We start from the raw sequence: 21217 nt of genomic DNA on the forward strand, positions 1-21217 counted from the left end.
ATTTTCATATGATATCTGGGTTAATTAGGGGGAAATACAGATCTCAGGTGGTATCCAAGTGGTTTGTTGCCATGTATATCCCTGCAGTACGGTAGCTGTTGTTATGATCCTCAGGTGTTAGGCTTTAATTCTCATTATGTCCCTGTTGTTCATTATATTTTCAGAGTTTATTCATGTGTTCCATTCCCTGTGTATTTTAGTTTATTCCCCTTGGGTTAGTGTTGCTTTTTATCTCTGTTCACCTCCTATATTAATAGTTCTCCATTTCTCTCAGCTCCCAGCTTACTCTTTCTACAGCTGTTTAAACATACTTCCAGATTGCCACACACCTGCATCCCATGTCATTCCCCATGTCTTCCACAGTCTTTTACTCACCTTGTCCTTCACTGGATCCTCACATCTCACTTCCCATCTTCATGTCTGTGATTTATTCCTATGTTCCTCATGCTTTTCTGTAACACTCCATCTACCCCACCCCCACAACTTGACAAAAGGATCCGATCACCAAAAGGACACAGGAGTTGCAGTAGAGATAATTTCCTTCCTGAAGCATAGTCGACGGGAGGCGGACAAGAACATGCCCAGGTATCCTGATCCTGTGGAGTCTCGATTGCCATTTTTTGGTTTCCTCCACTTTTGGAACCTCCAAACTTCTCAGTTTAGAATTTATTTGACAGTGCTCTTTATTTTTTTTTTTATAACAAATGTGTTGTACAGAAAAAATCTCTTTGTACTTAATGATCTGTTTTGTTTTTGACCTCATTAAGCCTAAGGAGCAAGCAGGGCTGGTGTATTTTTTATGTACAAACCTTTACTGGGAAAACTCCCCTTTTATTTAAGTACATTCTGAACACCTTTAAACACCTAATATGATTTGTGTTTCGTAAATGGCTTCAATTTAGAGTACCCAGAAATTTGTATGAATCAAAGTTCAGTGAAAGGACTGAAGAGTGCCACAGCTATTGCCAAGACGGACCAGGTTCCTCTATTATTTTGTTGATGTATTTAGATGTCAATTTCTGACTTGCAGCTTTGAACTTAAAATGTGCCTTCCTTCCTGGCTCTCCCTTATAAAAGGTTTTATCTTAATGGACGTTCAAGAAAGACATGCAAAAACTAAGACGGTAGCCTCCAAAACATGTTGTAATCATAATGACTATTTATCTTTCTTTTTAAGTGGCCACTATGGCATTAAGCACAGCGTTTTTTTAATTGTTTTTATCTTCAAAGTAATAACAGAGGCCAACTCTGACTCATGAGTCGTCGCTACACGTCAGCCTGAGTTTTTACATGTGCAACTGTTTCCTTTAAGGTGAAACCATACTTTGTTGTAAAAATGCAGGAGTTCCCCTTTTTGACTTCTGTGAAATCATGTACAAGACTGTTTTAAAATGCCTAAATCAAGCTAGTTTGAAGTACACACAACAGGAAGGGGTTTTGAGTACAGGAAGCTGAAACTATTATTACGAAACTAAAGCTATGTGAATGCAGGTTTTTTATGTCATTAGATTTCACTTTACACTTAAAACCACAACAAAAGTTTCTATTTGCGTAAACACTCCAGGAATGTCAGTCCTGAAATGTACAGCAACACAAACTGTGCATGTATTGTCTAATGTGCAGTGTGTATAGCAATACACACTGCACATTAGACAATACATGAAAATATTTTTTGTGTTTAAGCATTACTGACCTCATTACTCAGAGCAGCAGGTGTAACCTCTTGGTCACATGAAACAGACTTCTTTGAGCCGTACCCGAGCGCCATTGAATCACTCCAAATAAGTTGTTGCCTGAATAGACATTGTAGTCTCCCTGTGGCCAAAGTTTTCGGTCCTAAAAATTTTGTTTTGGAATTTTCACCCTGCATACAGCAAAAAGGCTGCTTTTCATGCAGGGTACAGCTCCTGTTCTATTTGCAAGTCCAAAGGTTCCCAGGGCTCGTTTGAATTTGGACATTGATGTCAAGCAGAATTGTCTCCATGCAGCCACAAAGCTTAAATTCTTCACTTTATTCTTACACAGTGTATGCCATATTCATGTACAATAACAGAAGCAAAGAGACGGGTGCATCACAGTTATGCTGATGGCATCACCTGGCAACAGTGATGTAACCAGTCAACACCTCTGCACACATAAGTCTGTTGGGAACAATGCAGATTCAAGGTTTTTTCTTCAGTTCCAGTGTATTTAAATATGCTTTAAATACTTATTTTATTGGGATTTTACTTGTTACGGTGTATTACATTTATTCATGTTTTGACTTGATAGCATATACAATACAAATAACAGTGATGAAAAGAAAAGAAATACAGTATTCCCTGAACATCTCAAAGACATAAGATAAAATACAAATATAAACAGAAATATAATTTAATATAAAGAAAATGTGCCCAACAAAAACAGTAATTCATACACTTGTAAGCATTTGATTAAATAAATCATCAATGCTAGTAGAGCCCTCCCAAATGATTTTAAAAATATGTTGTAGCATTTATCTTATTTTGCAGCCTTTAAAGAAAGTGGGTAAAGTTTGTTGAGAAATTCAAGCTGATTCTACTACAAACCTACATGCATTGCCCATCTAATCTGCTTTGAAGTTCAAAGCTCAACTTAACTCTTTAAGACCTAAACTCTACAGGTCCTTTTTAGTCTCTGAGAAAAGAATCCAATCAAATGCTACTGTACATGTCTTAAAACAGATGAAAGGCTGGGATTACTTGCATCCATCTCTGCAGCTCAAAATACTGACAAAATTATATATTTCTTTTAGTCACCTAGCAACTAGCTTCAAATTTGTGATATGAATTTGCTTCCTCCTTGTTCTGAGTGCCAGCCCTGCAACAGCACAACCAAAGCATTTGTAAAAGAACCCATATGCAGTTAAACCAGGCTCTTTTTTCTCCCTTTCTGAGTCAGCATCTTTTACCTGATGCCACAATGACCAATTAAGAGATTATAAATAAAAATGATTGATGATATTATTATTATTATTAAAATAATAGAAGTATTGTTAAAAACAGAATTCAATTAAGCATTTAGCATACATACAAACAGTAAAATAAGATATCCACTGATTTTATGAAGGAATGAAAGAATTCTAGTGAAGTGTGGATTCAACCAAGATTTTAAGTTAGATTTTGCAGCAGATTTTGTCATGCTTTTCCAGAAGATACTTAACCTCAACAAAGTACATTTTAATAAACCTTGACTTTGTGAGCTGACCAACCAATTAGACAGAAAAGACAGATGCTCTTTAAATGATTTTACTTTTGGCCCTTTTTAAGATTACCATGCAACAGAATTCCTGCAGCTTCCAATGATACTGCAGCTGGCTATATTATGGCAGCCACCTCTCATGACCGAAGGGAACATGGAGCAACAAAGGCATATCAAGAGGAGGATCCAGTGGAGAGCAAAGGTAGCCAATGAGTACAAGCGCTGGTCATAAATTTAGAATATCATGAAAAACTTGGTTTATTTCAGTAATTCCATTCAAAAAGTGAAACTGCATATTATATTCATTCATTACACAGAGACTGATATATTCCAAATGTTTGTTTCTTTTCATTTTGATGATTATAACTGACAAGTAATGAAATCCCCAAATTCAGTATCTCAGAAAATTTGAATATTGTGAAAAGGTTCAATATTGAAGACACCTGGTGCCACACTCTAATCAGCTAATTAACTCAAAACACCTGAAAAGGTCCCTCAGTCTAGTTATGTAGTCTGGACAATCATGGGGAAGACTGTTGACTTGACAGTTGTCCAAAAGCTGACTTTTGACACCTTGAACAAGGAGGGCAAGACACAAAAGGTCATTGCTAAAGAGGCTGGCTGTTCACAGAGCTCTGTGTCCAAGCACATTAATGGAGAGGCGAAGGGAAGGAAAAGATGTGGTAGAAAAAAGTATACAAGCAATAGGGATAACCACACCCTGGAGAGGATTGTGAAACAAAACCCATGCAAAAATGTGGGGGACATTCACAAAGAGTGGACTGCAGCTGGAGTCAGTGCTTTAAGAACCACCACCCACAGGCATATGCAAGACATAATTTCAGCTGTCACATACCTTGTGTCAAGCCACTCTTGAACAAGAGACGCCGTCAGACTTGTCTTGCCTGGGCTTAAGACAAAAAGGACCGGGCTGCTGCTGAGTTGTCCAAAGTTATGTTCTCTGGTGAAAGTAAATTTTGCATTTCCTTTGGAAATCAAGATCCCAGAATCTGGAGGAAGAAAGGAGAGGCAAAGAATCCACGTTGCTTGAAGTCCAGTGTAAAGTTTCCACAGTCAGTGATGGTTTGGGGTGCCATGTCATCTGCTGGTGTTGGTCCACTGTGTTTTCTGAGGTCCAAGGTCACCGCAGCTGTCTACCAGGACGTTTTAGAGCACTTCATGCTTCCTGCTGCTGACCAACTTTATGGAGATGCAGATTTCATTTTCCAACAGGCCCTGTACCTGCACACAGTACCAAAGCTAACAGTATTTGGTTTAAGGACCATGGTATCCCTGTTCTTAATTGGCCAGCAAACTTGCCTGACCTTAATCCCATAAAAAAATCTATTGGGGAATTATGAAGAGGAAGATGCAATATACCCAACTATTCAGAAGAGCTGAAGGCCACTATCAGAGCTACCTCGGGGTCTCATGACACCTGAGCAGTGCCACAGACTGATCAACTCCATGCCACGCAGCATTGCTGCAGTAATCCAGCCAAAAGGAGCCCCATCTAAGTATTGAGTGCTGTACATGCTCATACTTTTCATGTTCATACTTTTCAGTTGGGGCAAATAAACATAAAAGGGGCTAAACAAGAAATGCTGAGAAAAAATGTCAAACTGAGATTAAGCAGGAAACTAACTAAGAAAAGTTTTACAAGAGAAACACAAGTAATGAACTAAAGGAATACATCTAACAATGAGCACAAGGAAAGAACCTAGACTGCTCAAAAAAAATAAAGGGAACACTGAAACTACACAATATAACTCCAAGTAAATCAAACTTCTGTGAAATCAAAATCACTTAGGATCCACTTAGGAAGCAACATGGATTGACAATCAATTTCACATGTTGTTGTGCAAATGGAGTAGACAAGAGGGGGAAATCTTTTGCAATTAGCAAGACACACTCAATAAAGGAGTGGTTCTGCAGGTGGGGACCACAGACCACTTCTCAGTACCTATGCTTTCTGGCTGATGTTTTGGTCACTTTGAATGTTGGTGATGCTTTCACACTTGTGGTAGCATGAGACGGACTACAGGTCCTTCTCAAAATATTAGCATATTGTGATAAAGTTCATTATTTTCCATAATGTAATGATGAAAATTTAACATTCGTATATTTTAGATTCATTGCACACTAACTGAAATATTTCAGGTCTTTTATTGTCTTAATACAGATGATTTTGGCATACAGCTCATGAAAACCCAAAATTCCTATCTCACAAAATTAGCATATCATTAAAAGGGTCTCTAAACGAGCTATGAACCTAATCATCTGAATAAACGAGTTAACTCTAAACACCCGCAAAAGATTCCTGAGGTCTTTAAAACTCCCAGCCTGGTTCATCACTCAAAACCCCAATCATGGGTAAGACTGCCGACCTGACTGCTGTCCAGAAGGCCACTATTGACACCCTCAAGCAAGAGGGTAAGACACAGAAAGAAATTTCTGAACGAATAGGCTGTTCCCAGAGTGCTGTATCAAGGCACCTCAGTGGGAAGTCTGTGGGAAGGAAAATGTGTGGCAGAAAACGCTGCACAACAAGAAGAGGTGACCGGACCCTGAGGAAGATTGTGGAGAAGGGCCGATTCCAGACCTTGGGGGACCTGCGGAAGCAGTGGACTGAGTCTGGAGTAGAAACATCCAGAGCCACCGTGCACAGGCGTGTGCAGGAAATGGGCTACAGGTGCCGCATTCCCCAGGTCAAGCCACTTTTGAACCAGAAACAGCAGCAGAAGCGCCTGACCTGGGCTACAGAGAAGCAGCACTGGACTGTTGCTCAGTGGTCCAAAGTACTTTTTTCGGATGAAAGCAAATTCTGCACGTCATTCGGAAATCAAGGTGCCAGAGTCTGGAGGAAGACTGGGGAGAAGGAAATGCCAAAATGCCAGAAGTCCAGTGTCACGTACCCACAGTCAGTGATGGTCTGGGGTGCCGTGTCAGCTGCTGGTGTTGGTCCACTGTGTTTTATCAAGGGCAGGGTCAATGCAGCTAGCTATCAGGATATTTTGGAGCACTTCATGCTTCCATCTGCTGAAAAGCTTTATGGAGATGAAGATTTCATTTTTCAGCACGACCTGGCACCTGCTCACAGTGCCAAAACCACTGGTAAATGGTTTACTGACCATGGTATCACTGTGCTCAATTGGCCTGCCAACTCTCCTGACCTGAACCCCATAGAGAATCTGTGGGATATTGTGAAGAGAACGTTGAGAGACTCAAGACCCAACACTCTGGATGAGCTAAAGGCCGCTATCGAAGCATCCTGGGTCTCCATAAGACCTCAGCAGTGCCACAGGCTGATTGCCTCCATGACATGCCGCATTGAAGCAGTCATTTCTGCAAAAGGATTCCTGACCAAGTATTGAGTGCATAACTGTACATGATTATTTGAAGGTTGACGTTTTTTGTATTAAAAACACTTTTCTTTTATTGGTCGGATGAAATATGCAAATTTTGTGAGATAGGAATTTTGGGTTTTCATGAGCTGTATGCCAAAATCATTCGTATTAAGACAATAAAAGACCTGAAATATTTCAGTTAGTGTGCAATGAATCTAAAATATATGAATGTTAAATTTTCATCATGACATTATGGAAAATAATGAACTTTATCACAATATGCTAATATTTTGAGAAGGACCTGTACAACCCACACAAGTGGCTCAGGTAGTGCAGCTCATCCTGGATGGCACATCAATGCAAGCTGCGGCAAGAAGGTTTGCTGTGACCGACTCCATGAGGATGGTATGAGGGCCCAACGTCCACAAATGGGGGTTGTGCTCACAGCCCAACACCGTGCAGGATGCTTGGCATTTGCCAGAGAACACCAGGATTGGCAAATTCGCCACTGGTGCCCTGTGCTCTTCACAGATTAAAGCAGGTTCACACTGAGCACATGTGACAGACGTGACACAGGCTGAATACACTGTGGAGAGCGATCTGCTGCCTGCAACATCCTTCAGCATGACTGGCTTGGCAGTGGGTCAGTAATGGTGTGGGGTGGCATTTCTTTGGAGGACAACACTAGACCTCATGTGGCTGGAGTGTTTCAGCAGTTCCTGCAAGATGAAGACATTGAAGTTATGGACTGGCCCGCCCGTTCCCCAGACCTGAATATAATTGAGCACATCTGGGACATCATGTGGCCTCTGTGGCACTCGGTGGATTGTTTGGTGTGTGAAGGCTCTCTCGTTTGATCTGATTCTCTCTACTGTGATATCACTTACTTGTTCTAATACATAAGCACGTTAAAACACGTACTTACTGTTGCTGCATTTAACGTTTGGGGACTCTCCGTGTCTTACACGGTTTTTCTAGTAGTTGTAAGGGGCCGCTAGCTTAGCGTTAGCTTTAATTCCAACATGACTACCTGCTGTTTCTCTCTCTTTTTTCTTTTTTTTTTTACCGTGTCCTGTCCGGCAGAATATCGCTCAGAATGGTTGTCTGAGTGCCAAGAAATTGCCCAACAGATTTACATTCACAAGCAGAGCATCACAGCTAATGCTTTAAAGCTCTGCTTGATATTTATGAAAGAAACTTTATTATAAACTTATTTGGGAATATTTCAATTGTTACGGACACGGACACTGAAATGAAAATGAAAAAAGAAGCTCAAAATAGAGAGAGATGGGAGAAAAGGAGGAAAGATTGGAGGAGAGAAAGAAGGATAATGAGAATACAAGATTACACCCTGCTTGCTTATACACCTGCAGCTGTTTTTTTTTTTTAACAAAATAGTACACGGTAATTCTGAATGTAAAATGTACTTAGTGAGAGGTGCAGCCTAAAATAGAACATCTGTGTATCTGTCAACACCTGAAGCTCAACACCTGTGAGTATGGGTGTAGACGCTCCTGTATACAAGGTTTCTCCACAAAAATATGCAATAGCAAGTGTGAGGACCCACAGGCCTGCCCCATGGTCCCTGGACGGACACTGAGGAGATCTGAGCCACAGACATCTAAAGGCCCCCCAAAGCACAGGTATCCCAGGAGAACCACCGCCGGGACTACCGCAACACCCCCAGAGAAGAGCAGTGGAGAGTCCCAGGGGAACCACCCAGCAGCGACAGTGCAGAAGCCCCAGGGAGCCGCAGCGACGAGTCCACAGGCCCCACCGGCAGCCGTCCACGCCCGAGCAGATCCAGCCATGGACCCAGAGGCCCAAGACCCCGGGACACACCACCCCCCAAGTAGAGGTCCGACAGAGCCCATGGGGCCAGGCCCCGGCCAGCAGCCACCGGGAGTGAGCCAGCCCACACCAAAGCACCCGGCCGTGGACACCGAGAACCACAAGTACACCAGCGGGCAGAGACTCCAACAACCGGCAGGCGGTTTGGCGGGGAGGAAGCTGATCCAGGAGAGGGAGCAGTTCAAGACCCAACCTGTCGCAAAAAAAAAAAAAAACAGGCACACACAGTCACAATCACCCACTCCCACCCTCATGCATACACATAAAATCACTCACACCCAACGTAAGGATAAACAACAATGGACGTCATACACTCACTCACACTCCCCATGCATACTCCATACTCCCAGGTCCAGGCGCCGGTACCCCCTCGGGGCAATCAGCCCCCAGACCCAGGAGGTGGTCCCCTTCCCTCCTGGGGCAGAGGCAGGCAGACAGCGCCGGTACTGCCCAGACCCAGGTGATCCTGGCCCAGCTCCCGCCCCCCCGCCCCGAACCCAGTCCCCAACAACCCCCGTCCACCTCCGGAGAGGGGGCTATGTACAAAAGAGGGGTCCACATGGCCCAAAGCAACCCGCCAACCGGAGCCGCCCCAGGACGGAGCAGTCCCGACCCCCCAACGAGCTCCAATCCCAACCCCATGAGTCTCCCACCCCCAGTGAACCCCAACAAGAACCTTCCCACAGGGCCAACCCCAACAAGGACACCGATATCGAACACATCCCCCCGAACCCAAATGCCACAAATCCCCACCCCCACAGGGGCACACCTCCACAGGTGAACTCCATGGCCGAGAAGCCAATGAAGCCACACCCACACAGCGCAAGCTCCACACACAGCCCCGCTCTAAGAACCCCCGCCGCACCCCGCTCCCCCACCACACAGCGCGACGCAATGGCAAGGCAAGAGCCCTGCGCAACGCCACCCCCGCCCACTGGCGCAACAGGGCAGACCCCACCCAGCACCGCAACCAGAACCGGACCCCCGACCCCACACCATGACGGGACAAACTCATCCACTAAGATGTCCCCGGCCAGCGGCAGGCACCCGGGGCCAGTGACCCCACCACGCCCCCCTCAGCAACAAAAAACACTACATCACTGCCACTGCAACGACTGTCCAGGGAGAAACACTATCCAGCTCAGCTCCACCATCGCCGCCCAGCCGATCCAAACGCCAGTGACCCCACACCCTAGAAGTGGACACAACCCCTCCACCCCACAGGCCGCAGCCCCTCCACGCCACCCCCCAGTCCACCGCCCCGATCCCCCCTCGGACAAGACAGCCAGAAGAGCAGCACACCTCCAAGCCCGCCCAACCCCCCCAGACAGTGCCAGCAGCCCCAGCCCACCAGTCCACGAGAGGGATACATGCACGGGCCGGGGACCTGGGCCATGCAGGCCAACCGCTCCAGGCCAAGCACAACCCGCCAGCCGTCCCGGTGCAGTCACAAGACATGCTCCGCCGCCCCACCCACCCGACCACCAACCGCACCCCAGCGCCCAACCCTGGGCCAAGACCACAGAAGAAAGCAGTGGAAAGAAGGCCACGGCGGCCCCAGTTACTGGGCACCCCGCCAACCCAACCCCCAAACCCGGGGGTGCCCCAGCCCGCCGGCCACCCGCACCCCCGCATGGCGCACCACAGCCATGCGGTGGTGAGGGTGGCCAAGGGAACCCAAGCGATCCAAAGAGAGCCGAAACGCCAGCCCAGCACCAGACAATCCCCAAGACCCACCCCTGTTTCTCTCTCTAAGTCTCCTCCTCTCTCCTGCTCTCTGTGTCAGATGTTCAGTTACTCCTCTGCCTCCTTTAGTGATAATGGTACGTGTAATAAATGTAGCATTTTTGTAGCTTTGGAGGCGAGGGTGTCCGAATTGGAGGCCCGGATCTGCGCTGTTGTAAAACCAGCAGATAGCCGAGGCCCCTTGGCCAGCGCGGAGCCACCGAGAGTAGCTCCCCGTAGCAGTCCTCCAGCAGAGCCTGCGCAGCCGGGGCCTCAGACTGGTTGGGTGACAGTATGTAGAAAGCATAGTCCTAGATCCCAGCCCACAGGTCACCACCAACCCATCTGCGTTTCTAACATATTTTCCCCGCTCAACGACACACCCGCTGAGAAGCCAACTCTGGTAATTGGCTGCTCCATAGTCAAAAACGTGGCACTACAGACACCAGCGACCATAGTCAAATGTCTGCCAGGGGCCAGAACGGGCGACATTAAATCCTACCTGAAACTGCTGGCTAAGGATAAGCGTAAATACAATAAGATTGTTATTCATGATAGCGGTAATGACACCGGTTACGTCAATCGGAGGTCACCAATGTTAGTGTTGCTTCGGTGTGTAAGTTTGCCTAAACAATGTTGGACTCCGTAATTTTCTCTGGTCCCCTCTCCGATCTAATCAGTGACGACGTGTTTAGCCGGATGCTGTCATTCAACCACTGGCTGTCTAGGTGGTGTCCAGAAAACGATGTGGGCTACATTGATAATTGGCGAACATTTTGGGGAAAACCTGGTCTGATTCGGACAGACGGCATCCATCCCACTTTGGATGGAGCAGCTCTTCTTTCTAGGAATCTGGAATAATTTATTAGTTCTCCAGAACTCTGACAACCCAGGGTTCGGACCAGGAAGCAGGATCGTAGTTTAACACTCCTCTCTGCAGCTTCTGTACTGCTACCCACCCATTACCCTATTAAGACAGTCTCGCCCACGGCCAAAATTGAATAGATAAAAAAATAATTTAAAAGGAGGAAATCATGAAAATCTCATAAAAATAAACACAACTCAGAATAAAAAGAAAAATAAAACAATTAAATGTGGCTTACTGAACATAAGATCTCTTTCTTCAAAGACTTTGCTAGTTAGTGACCTGATTTGTGACAATCAGATTGATTTATTTTGCCTCACAGAAATCTGGCTGCAGCAAGAGGATTGTGTTACTATAAATGAGTCAATTCCTACTAATTATTTAAATTTCCACATTCCTCGATATACTGGGCGAGAAGGAGGAGTAGCAACCATCTTTAAGTACGATTTATTGATTAGTCCCAGACCAATCAATAGCTACAACTCTTGAATATTTTGAATATTTAATCCTTAGTTTTCCTCATCAAAATTGTAAAGCACTAAAACCACTTCTGTTTGTTGTTTTGTACTGTACACCAGGCCCTTACTCTCAATTTTTAGATCATTTTTCAGACCTTTTATCTGATTTATTGTTAAATACAGGTAAGGTTATTATAGTGGGGGATTTTAACATTCATGTCGACACTAAAAGTGATAGCCTAAATATAGCCTTTAATGCTATCTTAGACTCAATTGGCTTTGCTCAAAACATTAACAAACCTACCCACCTTTGTCTTCATTCTCTGGAGCATGTGCTGACATATGGCATTGAGTGTAAAGACATAATATTTTTTCATAACCCTGTTCTGTTTGACCATTTTTTAATAACCTTTGAGTTTAATTTAACCAAGTACTCCACACCTGAAATAAAATTTCATTATAGTAGATCATTATCAGACAATGCTGTAACAACCTTTAAAGAATCTGTTTCACTTTTAATTTCCTCATTATCACAGAAAAAAACAGTGGAGGGCAATACATTTGTTTCTTCCCCTTCACAAATTGATTCTCTTGTTCATAGTGTTACTTCATCATTGCGTGATGCTTTAGACAATGCAGCCCCCTTGAAAAAGAAGGTGTTAGGTGGTTGGAGTGAGTGGCCAACCCAAACCAACAGTCAGACACAGCGGAACGACACAGAGACTCTTTAATTTTCTCGCAGCGAGGGCAACTACTCACGAGAGTGTGAGCTACAAGTGTGGTTACCTCAGCTCCATTTATTTATACAGTAAAGTGTACAGACATATCAGATGGGTGTGTGACATTTACAAGTTTCAGTTGGGGAGTGGAAACAGGGACAGTTGGTACTGCCTTCGGTTATTGCAAGACCAGCTGCACACAGACCAAGATAACAATTGAGTACAGCCAGACACTGGGTCACATTTACATGTGACGGTTAGAATAGGGAAGAAATGCATGTGAGTGATTATTAGTGAACATTAATGTACAGGGGTTGGACAATGAAACTGAAACACCTGTCATTTTAGTGTGGGAGGTTTCAAGGCTAAATTGGACCAGCCTGGTAGCCAGTCTTCATTGGTTGCACATTGCACCAGTAAGAGCAGAGTGTGAAGGTTCAATTAGCAGGGTAAGAGCACGGTTTTGCTCAAAATATTGAAATGCACACAACATTATGGGTGACATACCAGAGTTCAAAAGAGGACAAATTGTTGGTGCACGTCTTGCTGGTGCATCTGTGACCAAGACAGCAAGTCTTTGTGATGTATCAAGAGCCACGGTATCCAGGGTAATGTCAGCATACCACCAAGAAGGACGAACCACATCCTACAGGATTTACTGTGGATGCAAGAGGAAGCTGTCTGAAAGGGATGTTCGGGTGCTAACCCGCATTGTATCCAAAAAACATAAAACCACGGCTGCCCAAATCACGGCAGAATTAAATGTGCACCTCAACTCTCCTGTTTCCACCATAAACGTAGATGCTCTGTTGCTCTGGGTAACGTCACTTCCTGTTTTCGCTGTTGGTAAATAGTTTGGTGTGTGAAGGCTCTCTCGTTTGATCTGATTTGTCTCTACTGTGATATCTCTTACTTGTTCTAATACATAAGCACGTTAAAACCCTTACTTTCTGTTGCTACTTTTAACGTTTGGGGACTCTCCGTGTTTTACACAGTTTTTGTAGTAGTGGTAAGGGGTCGCTAGCTTAGCTTTAGCTCCACCATGGCTACCTGTCCTGCTGTTTCTCTCTCTGAGTCTCCTCTCTCCTGCTCTCTGTGTCAGATGTTCAGTTACTCCTCTGCCTCCTTTAGTGATAATGGTACGTGTAATAAATGTAGCATTTTTGTAGCTTTGGAGGCTAGGGTGTCGGAATTGGAGGCCCGGCTCTGTGCTGTTGAAAAACCAGCAGACAGCCGAGGCCCCTTAGCCAGCGCGGAGCCACCAAGGGTAGCAGTCCTCCAGCAGATCCCGCGCAGCCGGGGTCTCAGGCCGGCTGGGTGACAGTACGTAGAAAGCATAGTCCTAGATCCCAGCCCACAGGTCACCACCAACCCGTATGCGTTTCTAACATATTTTCCCCGCTCAGCGTCACACCCGCTGAGAAGCCAACTCTGGTAATTGGCTGCTCCATAGTCAGAAACGTGGGACTACAGACACCAGCGACCATAGTCTAATGTCTGCCAGGGGCCAGAACGGGCGACATCAAATCCTACCTGAAACTGCTGGCTAAGGATAAGCGTAAATACAGTTAGATTGTTATTCATGCTAGCGGTAATGACACCCGGTTACGTCAATCGGAGGTCACCAATGTTAGTGTTGCTTCGGTGTGTAAGTTTGCCTAAACAATGTTGGACTCCGTAATTTTCTCTGGTCCCCTCCCCAATCTGACCAATGACGACATGTTTAGCCGCATGCTGTCATTCAACCGCTGTCTTATTCATAGGAGGCTTGCTCCCTGGTTAAATTCAGAGCTGTGTACTTTAAAGCACACTGTTAGAAAATTGGAGAAAAAATGGCGCTCTACACACCTATAGGATTCCTACTTAATCTGGAAAAATAGCCTGCTGTTGTATAAAAAGACACTTCGCCAAGCCAGAACAGCTTATTTCTCATCATTAATAGAAGAGAACAAGAATAATCATAGGTTTCTCTTTAGTACAGTTGCTAAACTTACACATAGTCATAGCTCTGTTGAGCCATCCATTCCCTTAGCTCCCAGCAGTCATGACTTTATGGGATTCTTCTTAAATAAAATTGATTATATTAAAAATAAAATCTTTGACATACCATCAAAGATGATTACTTCATCCTCAGCAAGTGAGACAACATTGGAAATAACTGCAGAACCTGATTTGTGTTTGGACTGTTTTGATCCTGTGAAGCTTCCTGAGTTATCAAAAATATTAGCTTCATCTAAACCTTCAACTTGTATGTTAGACCCAATCCCAAATTATTTAAGGAAGTGTTCCCTCTGATTACCAGCACCATTTTAGATATGATTAATCTATCCTTAGTTAATGGATATGTACCACAAGCTTTTAAGGTAGCTGTAATCTTTACTTAAGAAACCTTCACTTGATCGAGATGACTTGAAAAATTACAGACCTACATCCAATCTTTCATTCTTATCTAAAATTCTTGAGAAAATAGTTGTTAATCAAATGTGTGAGCATTTACACAGCAATGACCTGTTTGAAGAGTTTCAGTCAAGGTTCAGAGCTCATCTTAGCACTGAAACAGCTCTGCTGAAAGTCACTAATGATATTCTTATGGCCTCAGATAATGGACTAGTGTCTGTACTTGTCCTGTTAGATCTCAGTGCTGCATTTGATACAGTCGATCACAATATTCTCTTAGAAAGGCTGGAATATGCTGTTGGGATCAGGGGAACAGCGCTAGGCTGGTTTAAATCTTATTTGTCTGACAGATTCCAGTTTGTTCATGTAAGTGATAAATCATCTTTAAACTCCAGGGTTGATTGTGGAGTACCACAGGGTTCAGTAATTGGGAAAAGGTAAAATTATCAGGCAGCATAGGATAAATTTTCACTGTCACGCTGATGATACTCAGCTTTACTTATCCATAAATCCTGATGAGCCCAACCAGTTAGACAGACTACAAGCATGTCTTGAAGACATAAAAACTTGGATGACTTTCAATTTTCTGCTTCTAAATTCAGACAAGACAGAAGTTGTCGTCTTTGGACCGGAGTCTTTAAAAAAAGAAACTGCTTAGTCAATCACTTAACCTGGATGGCATTAATTGACCTCCGATAATAAAGTAAAAAACCTTGGTGTTATTTTTGACCAGGACATGTAATTTAAATCCCATATTAAACAGGTTTCTAGGATTTCCTTCTTTCACCTCTGCTACATTGCCAAAATTAGAAATATCCTATTCAGGAGTGACGCTGAAAAACTAGCCCATGCATTTGTTACTTCAAGGCTGGACTATTGTAATTCTTTACTATCAGGATGTCCACAAAATGCAGTTAAAAGCCTTCAGCTGATTCAAAATGCTGCAGCAAGAGTTCTGATGAAAATTAAAAAGAGAGATCATATTTCTCCTATTTTAGCTTCCCTTCATTGGCTCCCTGTTAAATCCTGAATAGAATTTAAAATTCTCCTCCTCACATATAAAGCCCTTAATGATCTAGCTCCATCATACATCAGAGATCTGATTGTTCTGTATGTTCCTAACAGAGCACTTCGTTCTCAGACTGCAGGTTTACTGGTGGTTCCTAGAGTCTCTAGAAGTAGAATGGGAGGCAGATCCTTTAATTATTGAGCTCCTCTCCTGTGGAACCAGCTCCCAGTTTTAGTCCATGAGGCAGACACCCTGTCTACTTTTAACGCTAGATTTAAAACTTTCCTTTTTGATAAAGCTTATGATAAGAGTGACTTAGGTTATCCTGAGCTATCTCTGTAGTTATGCTACTATAGGCTTAGGCTGCTGGAGGACATAATGACCACTTTCACTCTCTTTGCTACATTCTCATATTACTCTCCAATTTTGCATTATTTGCCGTTATTTCAGCTTTTAACTCTATGTTCTCTCTCTTTTCTCTTCCTAGAAGCTACACCTGGCCTGACTCTGTGTCTACCTGTGACACCTTCATGGAGGGGGGGTAACGTCCAAGCTTCTGATGGCAACAACTTAATGCTCACCTTCTACTGATGATAAACTTGGCCCTGTCTTTCAGTGTTTAACCCTGTCTCTCTCCTACTGACTGAGCTTTTACTGTAACTAATTATACATGCTCTCTTTCAGACTCTAACCTTGAAAACTGGCTCAGAGTTCATCTGTTCTTTCTTCCTAGATGAAACGACTAAAGGAGCTACATCCATTAACATTTACTTTTCCTTCCCATAGAAAGTACTCCTGGATCAGTGCTTCAGTGTTCTGCTTCTGTGTTCTTTTTCCTTCTCTGCTCTGTTCTCTCAAACCCCCAGTCGGTCATGGCAGATGGCCGCTCACACTGAGCCTGGTTCTGCTGGAGGTTTTTCCTGTTAAAAGGGAGTTTTTCCTCTCCACTGTCACTACATGCATGCTCAGTATGAGGGATTGCTGCAAATTCAACACCAGTTACTGTCCACTGTCGTTACATGCTCATCCAGGAGGAGTGAATGCTGCAAGTCACTGACTGGATGCAATCTGCTGGGTTTCCTTAGATAGAAATTTGTATTAATAACTGAATCTGACTGTATTGTTCAATGGTTAGTTATTAATTGGAATGCATGTGCCTGACTGGAAATCTATATGATTCGATTGAATTGACTTAGCCCATTTTAAACTTACCCACCTTTCACACAATGCAACAGGAAACAACAATCTCCAATTATTTTTTACCTCTGCCTTCCTTCCTCCTTCTTGAATGGAGTAAGGGGGAGTCAGGTTTAGCCTAAACCGGCTCAGTTATGGTTGAGGTGCAAACACACCCTCCATTTCTGCTACCTGTGTGACCCCTTCTCTTTTCCAATGGTTATAATTAGTCTGACAGAGAGAGGTATCCCAATCCTTGTGGTTTTTAGTATAACAATGGCCACCAGTGGGCTCTACATGGACACACCTTTTGTGTTATTTTACTTAGTACCCCTACACATAGCCCATTCTCAAATGGCCAAACTTAACACTCAGTAGTTTAATCTAACCTCCTCAACAACCCTATAACATTCAAACCCTTTATGAAGTGCCTTGAGACGACATGTGTTGTGAATTGGCGCTATATAAATAAAACTGAATTGAATTGAATTACAAATACATAATAAATACACTTTTGCAGAATTGTCCTCAAATTCATATTACAATCCTTATACAAGAAGAGCCCTTAAGATGAACAAGGAAAAGCCCCCGCATTTAATCACCACAGAGATAATAAACTATTGATGTGTGCATAACTACCTGTTCTCATTGAGGAAATCAATAAACAATAAATAAAATCATTACTATCTCATCTGTTCAAAGTGTGTTTTCTGTTTTTCTTACCTAAAAAGGGTCTTTGGTTGGTTACACAGGAAAAAACAAGTTCAAGAATTACAATCAGAAGTGGATGCTGGTTGCATGAGGGTTTTCAGCCTCATTCAACGCTACTGCTCATTTTTACCGAATCTAAGGTGAACAATTCCTCACAGTCAGCAGGATGTGGTGCAACAGGAAGAACTGTGACCAAACTGCAACAACAATCTGACTATGGCTGTCTAATACAACTGGAACAATTTTGTATGTTTTTGTTCTCATCCATTCAATGCATGGGTTTTGTCCAAGTTCTCTGTTGTACTGACTTAGTTCCAAATCAGACATATTTAGGTGATTTTGGGCTCCACTGTGGCACAGTTGGTAGCACTGTTGCCTTGATGCGAAAAGGTCCTTTTTGTGTGTCTCTAGTGAGACATATCCCATTGCTGAAAAGGCAACAGTGGTAACAACTGTGCCATCAGCCTGGGTAAAATCCATACTGGCCCTACTCACACATGTCTAGGATTGAGTAGCTAAGCATATAAACGTTTTAACATTTTATGATAACATTCACACATACATGGAAAGGATATGAGACTTAAAACTGATTTTTTCTTTTCCTTGTTCTAAAAGCAATGAATCTAAGTGTATAAGTAACAAAGTGTGCAAGACGGACACAAATATAACCAAAAATATTTTTTTGGTTTTAATTGTTTCCGCTTGTTACATAATCTATATCCCCTTTTCTTTACCCACTTAATCTATCGTGAGGATGCCACACAGAGCAGACAAAAAGACTCAAAGTCACACATGAGCCAATTTGGAGTGGCCAGCTAACCTAAAATGAATGCAGAGAACCCATGCGTTCACAGGGGTAGCACACAAACTCATTGAAGATAGGTGCCAACTGGGACTCAAACTTAGAACCTTCTTGTTGCAAAGCAATCATGCTAACAACTGCACCACCATGCAGGCCTGGTTACATCGGTCTTATTAGATATTACTTGGGTTTTCAGAAAATGTATCCTCTTATAATGAAAAAAGCAAGACAAAATGTGGAAATGTTACATTTCCACATGGGTTTTATTGAGCATTCAACCCCCTCATAGCTGTAGAAGGTATTTACATATCTTCGCAGACCTTACAGAGAAAATATTTGGAAAATATAAAGAACATAAAATCTGAAATCATTTCAAGTCCTGGTTACTGATGCAAAGTGTATACAATTACTAGTAGGCTATGAAATAAAATAAAACCAAAACACTAGAGCTGCCACACTGGAATGTAAATTCTCTACATTTAACATAAAAAATGATAAATGATAAAATGATAAATGATCCATGTTTACTAAAAGACAGGAATTCATTTAGCAAGTTGGGCAGCTACACCTTCTGTGCATAGTAAATAAATAAGGTCAAATGTTAGAAAATATTTCTGCTGCTGTTTTATCATCTTATCAGTGTAGGGGTCATTATCAAATGAAACTTTATTTTTCTTTCATCACTTTACCAAACTCAGATCTTAAAGGAAGTTGTTTACCATAATCATTCAGGAATGCTGAAAGATTTTTTCATGTCAGTACATCTCCGTAAAGCTGCCATACACATTTGAAACAGGGACATTGTTAAATATAAAAATCACCCGATTAAATGCAGCTTAAATAAATAAATGAATGAATGAGTTTTATGAATCTTCTTGCAGAAGATCATCAAAAGATATTAAAATTTTACTCACATTACATCATATACATCAGAAATGCATTGCAGGAATTGTGACTGAAAGAAAAAAGGATAATCTGTAAATATTACAGTGCTGTTCATCTAAAAGCTCTAAAAATAGGCTATTCAAACCATCACAACAAAGAACTGACACATATCATCTATTTAAATTAGCATAATAAAAGAAAATGCATTTGTCAAATTAAAATAACATGTTGCAAAAGTGTCATATTCCATGCATACTGATGAACAAGCTGGAATAAATATATCAGATAAAATGGACAAAATACATTCATTAAAGCCGCCACCTTCCACTAGAGAAATAAGTGCTGGATAAATTCTTTAGAACAATCCTGAGGTAAGTCTGACTGTAATATAAGGTCTGATGTCAATTTCAGCTCTTCTTCTGCCTTATCTGCATGTGGCCATAATCACAGGACTGCTTCAGTCTACAATCTTAAAGAGCAATCTGCTTAAATATGTCATTACCACAGCAAGATGGTACAACTGGACTCAAAGACTTGAGCTCAAAATAACGCAAATCTAACAGATTTTTTTTCTGAGAATTGACATTATCTAAAAAACAATTGTGTTGATAATTATGTTGTTTTGTTTTTCAATTGGGAATGATAATTCTGGTCTTCCTTTGCTGCTGGTTGAGTAAAACCTGGATGGATTACAAAATGTATTCTTTGGAATCTGTGAGCTCCTGCTTACAGAAGACATGTTGGCTGGATGTGTGAAAGCCGTGCAGTGAACAGCTGAGCCCGAGTTTTGCAGTGATGCTATTTTGTGGAGTTTGTTTATTTCCTGATTCAACTGCCTTTAGTTTTAACAGTTTTTGGTGTTTATGGAAATGGTTTATATAAGCTTTTAGCCAAGATTCTACAATTTCAGTGGAAAACACATATGTTTATATTTAACTAATGGAACTAGCAGTAAAGAAAGTAGAAGGAAACAAAATTTTAATTCTGCCCCCAGTATTGGAGGTTGGGGCTTAAGAGGTCAATACTTGGTGTGGTAGGGTGCTAGGAGGATGAGGAGGGTAAAGGAAGCAAGTCGTCTCAGAGGGCTTATTGTCATCCTCTGTGCTGTCTTCCTGTCTCTCATTTTCCTTAGTTATCATGCTAACTCCTGAATCGCAGCTGAGGCTGGGGATTTGTTTGTAATCCGAACAAATCTGGATACTGTTTTTCCCCAAAATGACTCCACTGCCTCCAAACAACTTCTTGAAATCTAATTTTGTCTTATTCACTGCCTTGTTCTCCTGATCTTGCTCTTCATTGTGGGGTGTCCCCTCATCATGTCCATCAATCATATTGACGCTGTCTGCTTCCATGTTTTCCTGACTGACTTCTTCATAACTGCACATGCCTGAATCAACACTGTGAAGCCTGAGGCGCTCAGCCAGCTGCTTTTCAACCTTCTCATAGTCTGAAATCACCACTGCCTCCTTTTTATTACCACCCATAAAAAGTAACTTGACCATTTCCAAATCTTTTTTTGCCACCAAATCACTATCTTGTTCTGTGCTTTTTTCTTCACTTTGGCCTCGAACAGGCTTGTAAGGGGCATCAACTACAGAGGCCTGCAGTTTCTTAGTGGGCACACAACGAGAAGCACAAAGCTCAGAGTAACTGGGGTTGGAAAAGCTGGAGCAGCTGGAGTCGTATTTGTTGCTTTCTGACATCAATTTTACATCTGGCTTGCAGAACTTCATGGCATCCACGGTGGAGGTAACTTCATAAGAGACAATATCCACTGAGCTCAAGAAGGATTGAACGCATTCACCGGTAAATTGTGAACTTAACCAAGTCTGTGGAAGAAACAAATAACAAGGTCAGGGAGAACTGAAGGAATATAATCCAAAAAAAGCTGTTTTATATTGGTTTAAATGTCACGAAGTTATACAAGGTCAGAAATGCATCAGTTATCGCCCATGTCCTGCTGTGTGTGGTGCCTCTAACTGCAGTCCATTGTTTGTATATTTTCTCCATACTCCTGAATGGGCTTTGCTTCACAATCCTCTCAGGCTTGGGG

The 21217-nt window shown here is 42.5% G+C and overlaps 2 protein-coding genes across 4 annotated transcripts in view; both read right to left on the reverse strand.

Annotated features, from left to right (window-relative positions):
• The window catches only part of LOC124868419 (complement C1q tumor necrosis factor-related protein 1-like), a 51691-nt gene extending 49784 nt beyond the window's left edge, over nucleotides 1-1907 (reverse strand). Inside the window, exon 1 of the mRNA XM_047365665.1 lies at nucleotides 1694-1907. Within this exon, the coding sequence (XP_047221621.1) occupies nucleotides 1694-1870 (177 nt within the window). The 5' untranslated portion in view covers nucleotides 1871-1907. The remainder of the gene's footprint in view (nucleotides 1-1693) is intronic.
• Nucleotides 1908-18517: 16610 nt separating this feature from the next.
• LOC124868875 overlaps nucleotides 18518-21217 on the reverse strand; it is a 49016-nt gene continuing 46316 nt past the window's right edge. For all 3 annotated transcript variants that reach the window (XM_047366499.1, XM_047366500.1, XM_047366502.1), the window contains one exon: nucleotides 18518-20993. In XM_047366499.1, the coding sequence (XP_047222455.1) occupies nucleotides 20175-20993 (819 nt within the window). In that variant the 3' untranslated portion in view covers nucleotides 18518-20174. The remainder of the gene's footprint in view (nucleotides 20994-21217) is intronic.

Source organism: Girardinichthys multiradiatus, chromosome 5 (assembly GCF_021462225.1).
Source record: "Girardinichthys multiradiatus isolate DD_20200921_A chromosome 5, DD_fGirMul_XY1, whole genome shotgun sequence".
NCBI classification, from domain to species: Eukaryota; Metazoa; Chordata; class Actinopteri; order Cyprinodontiformes; family Goodeidae; genus Girardinichthys; species Girardinichthys multiradiatus.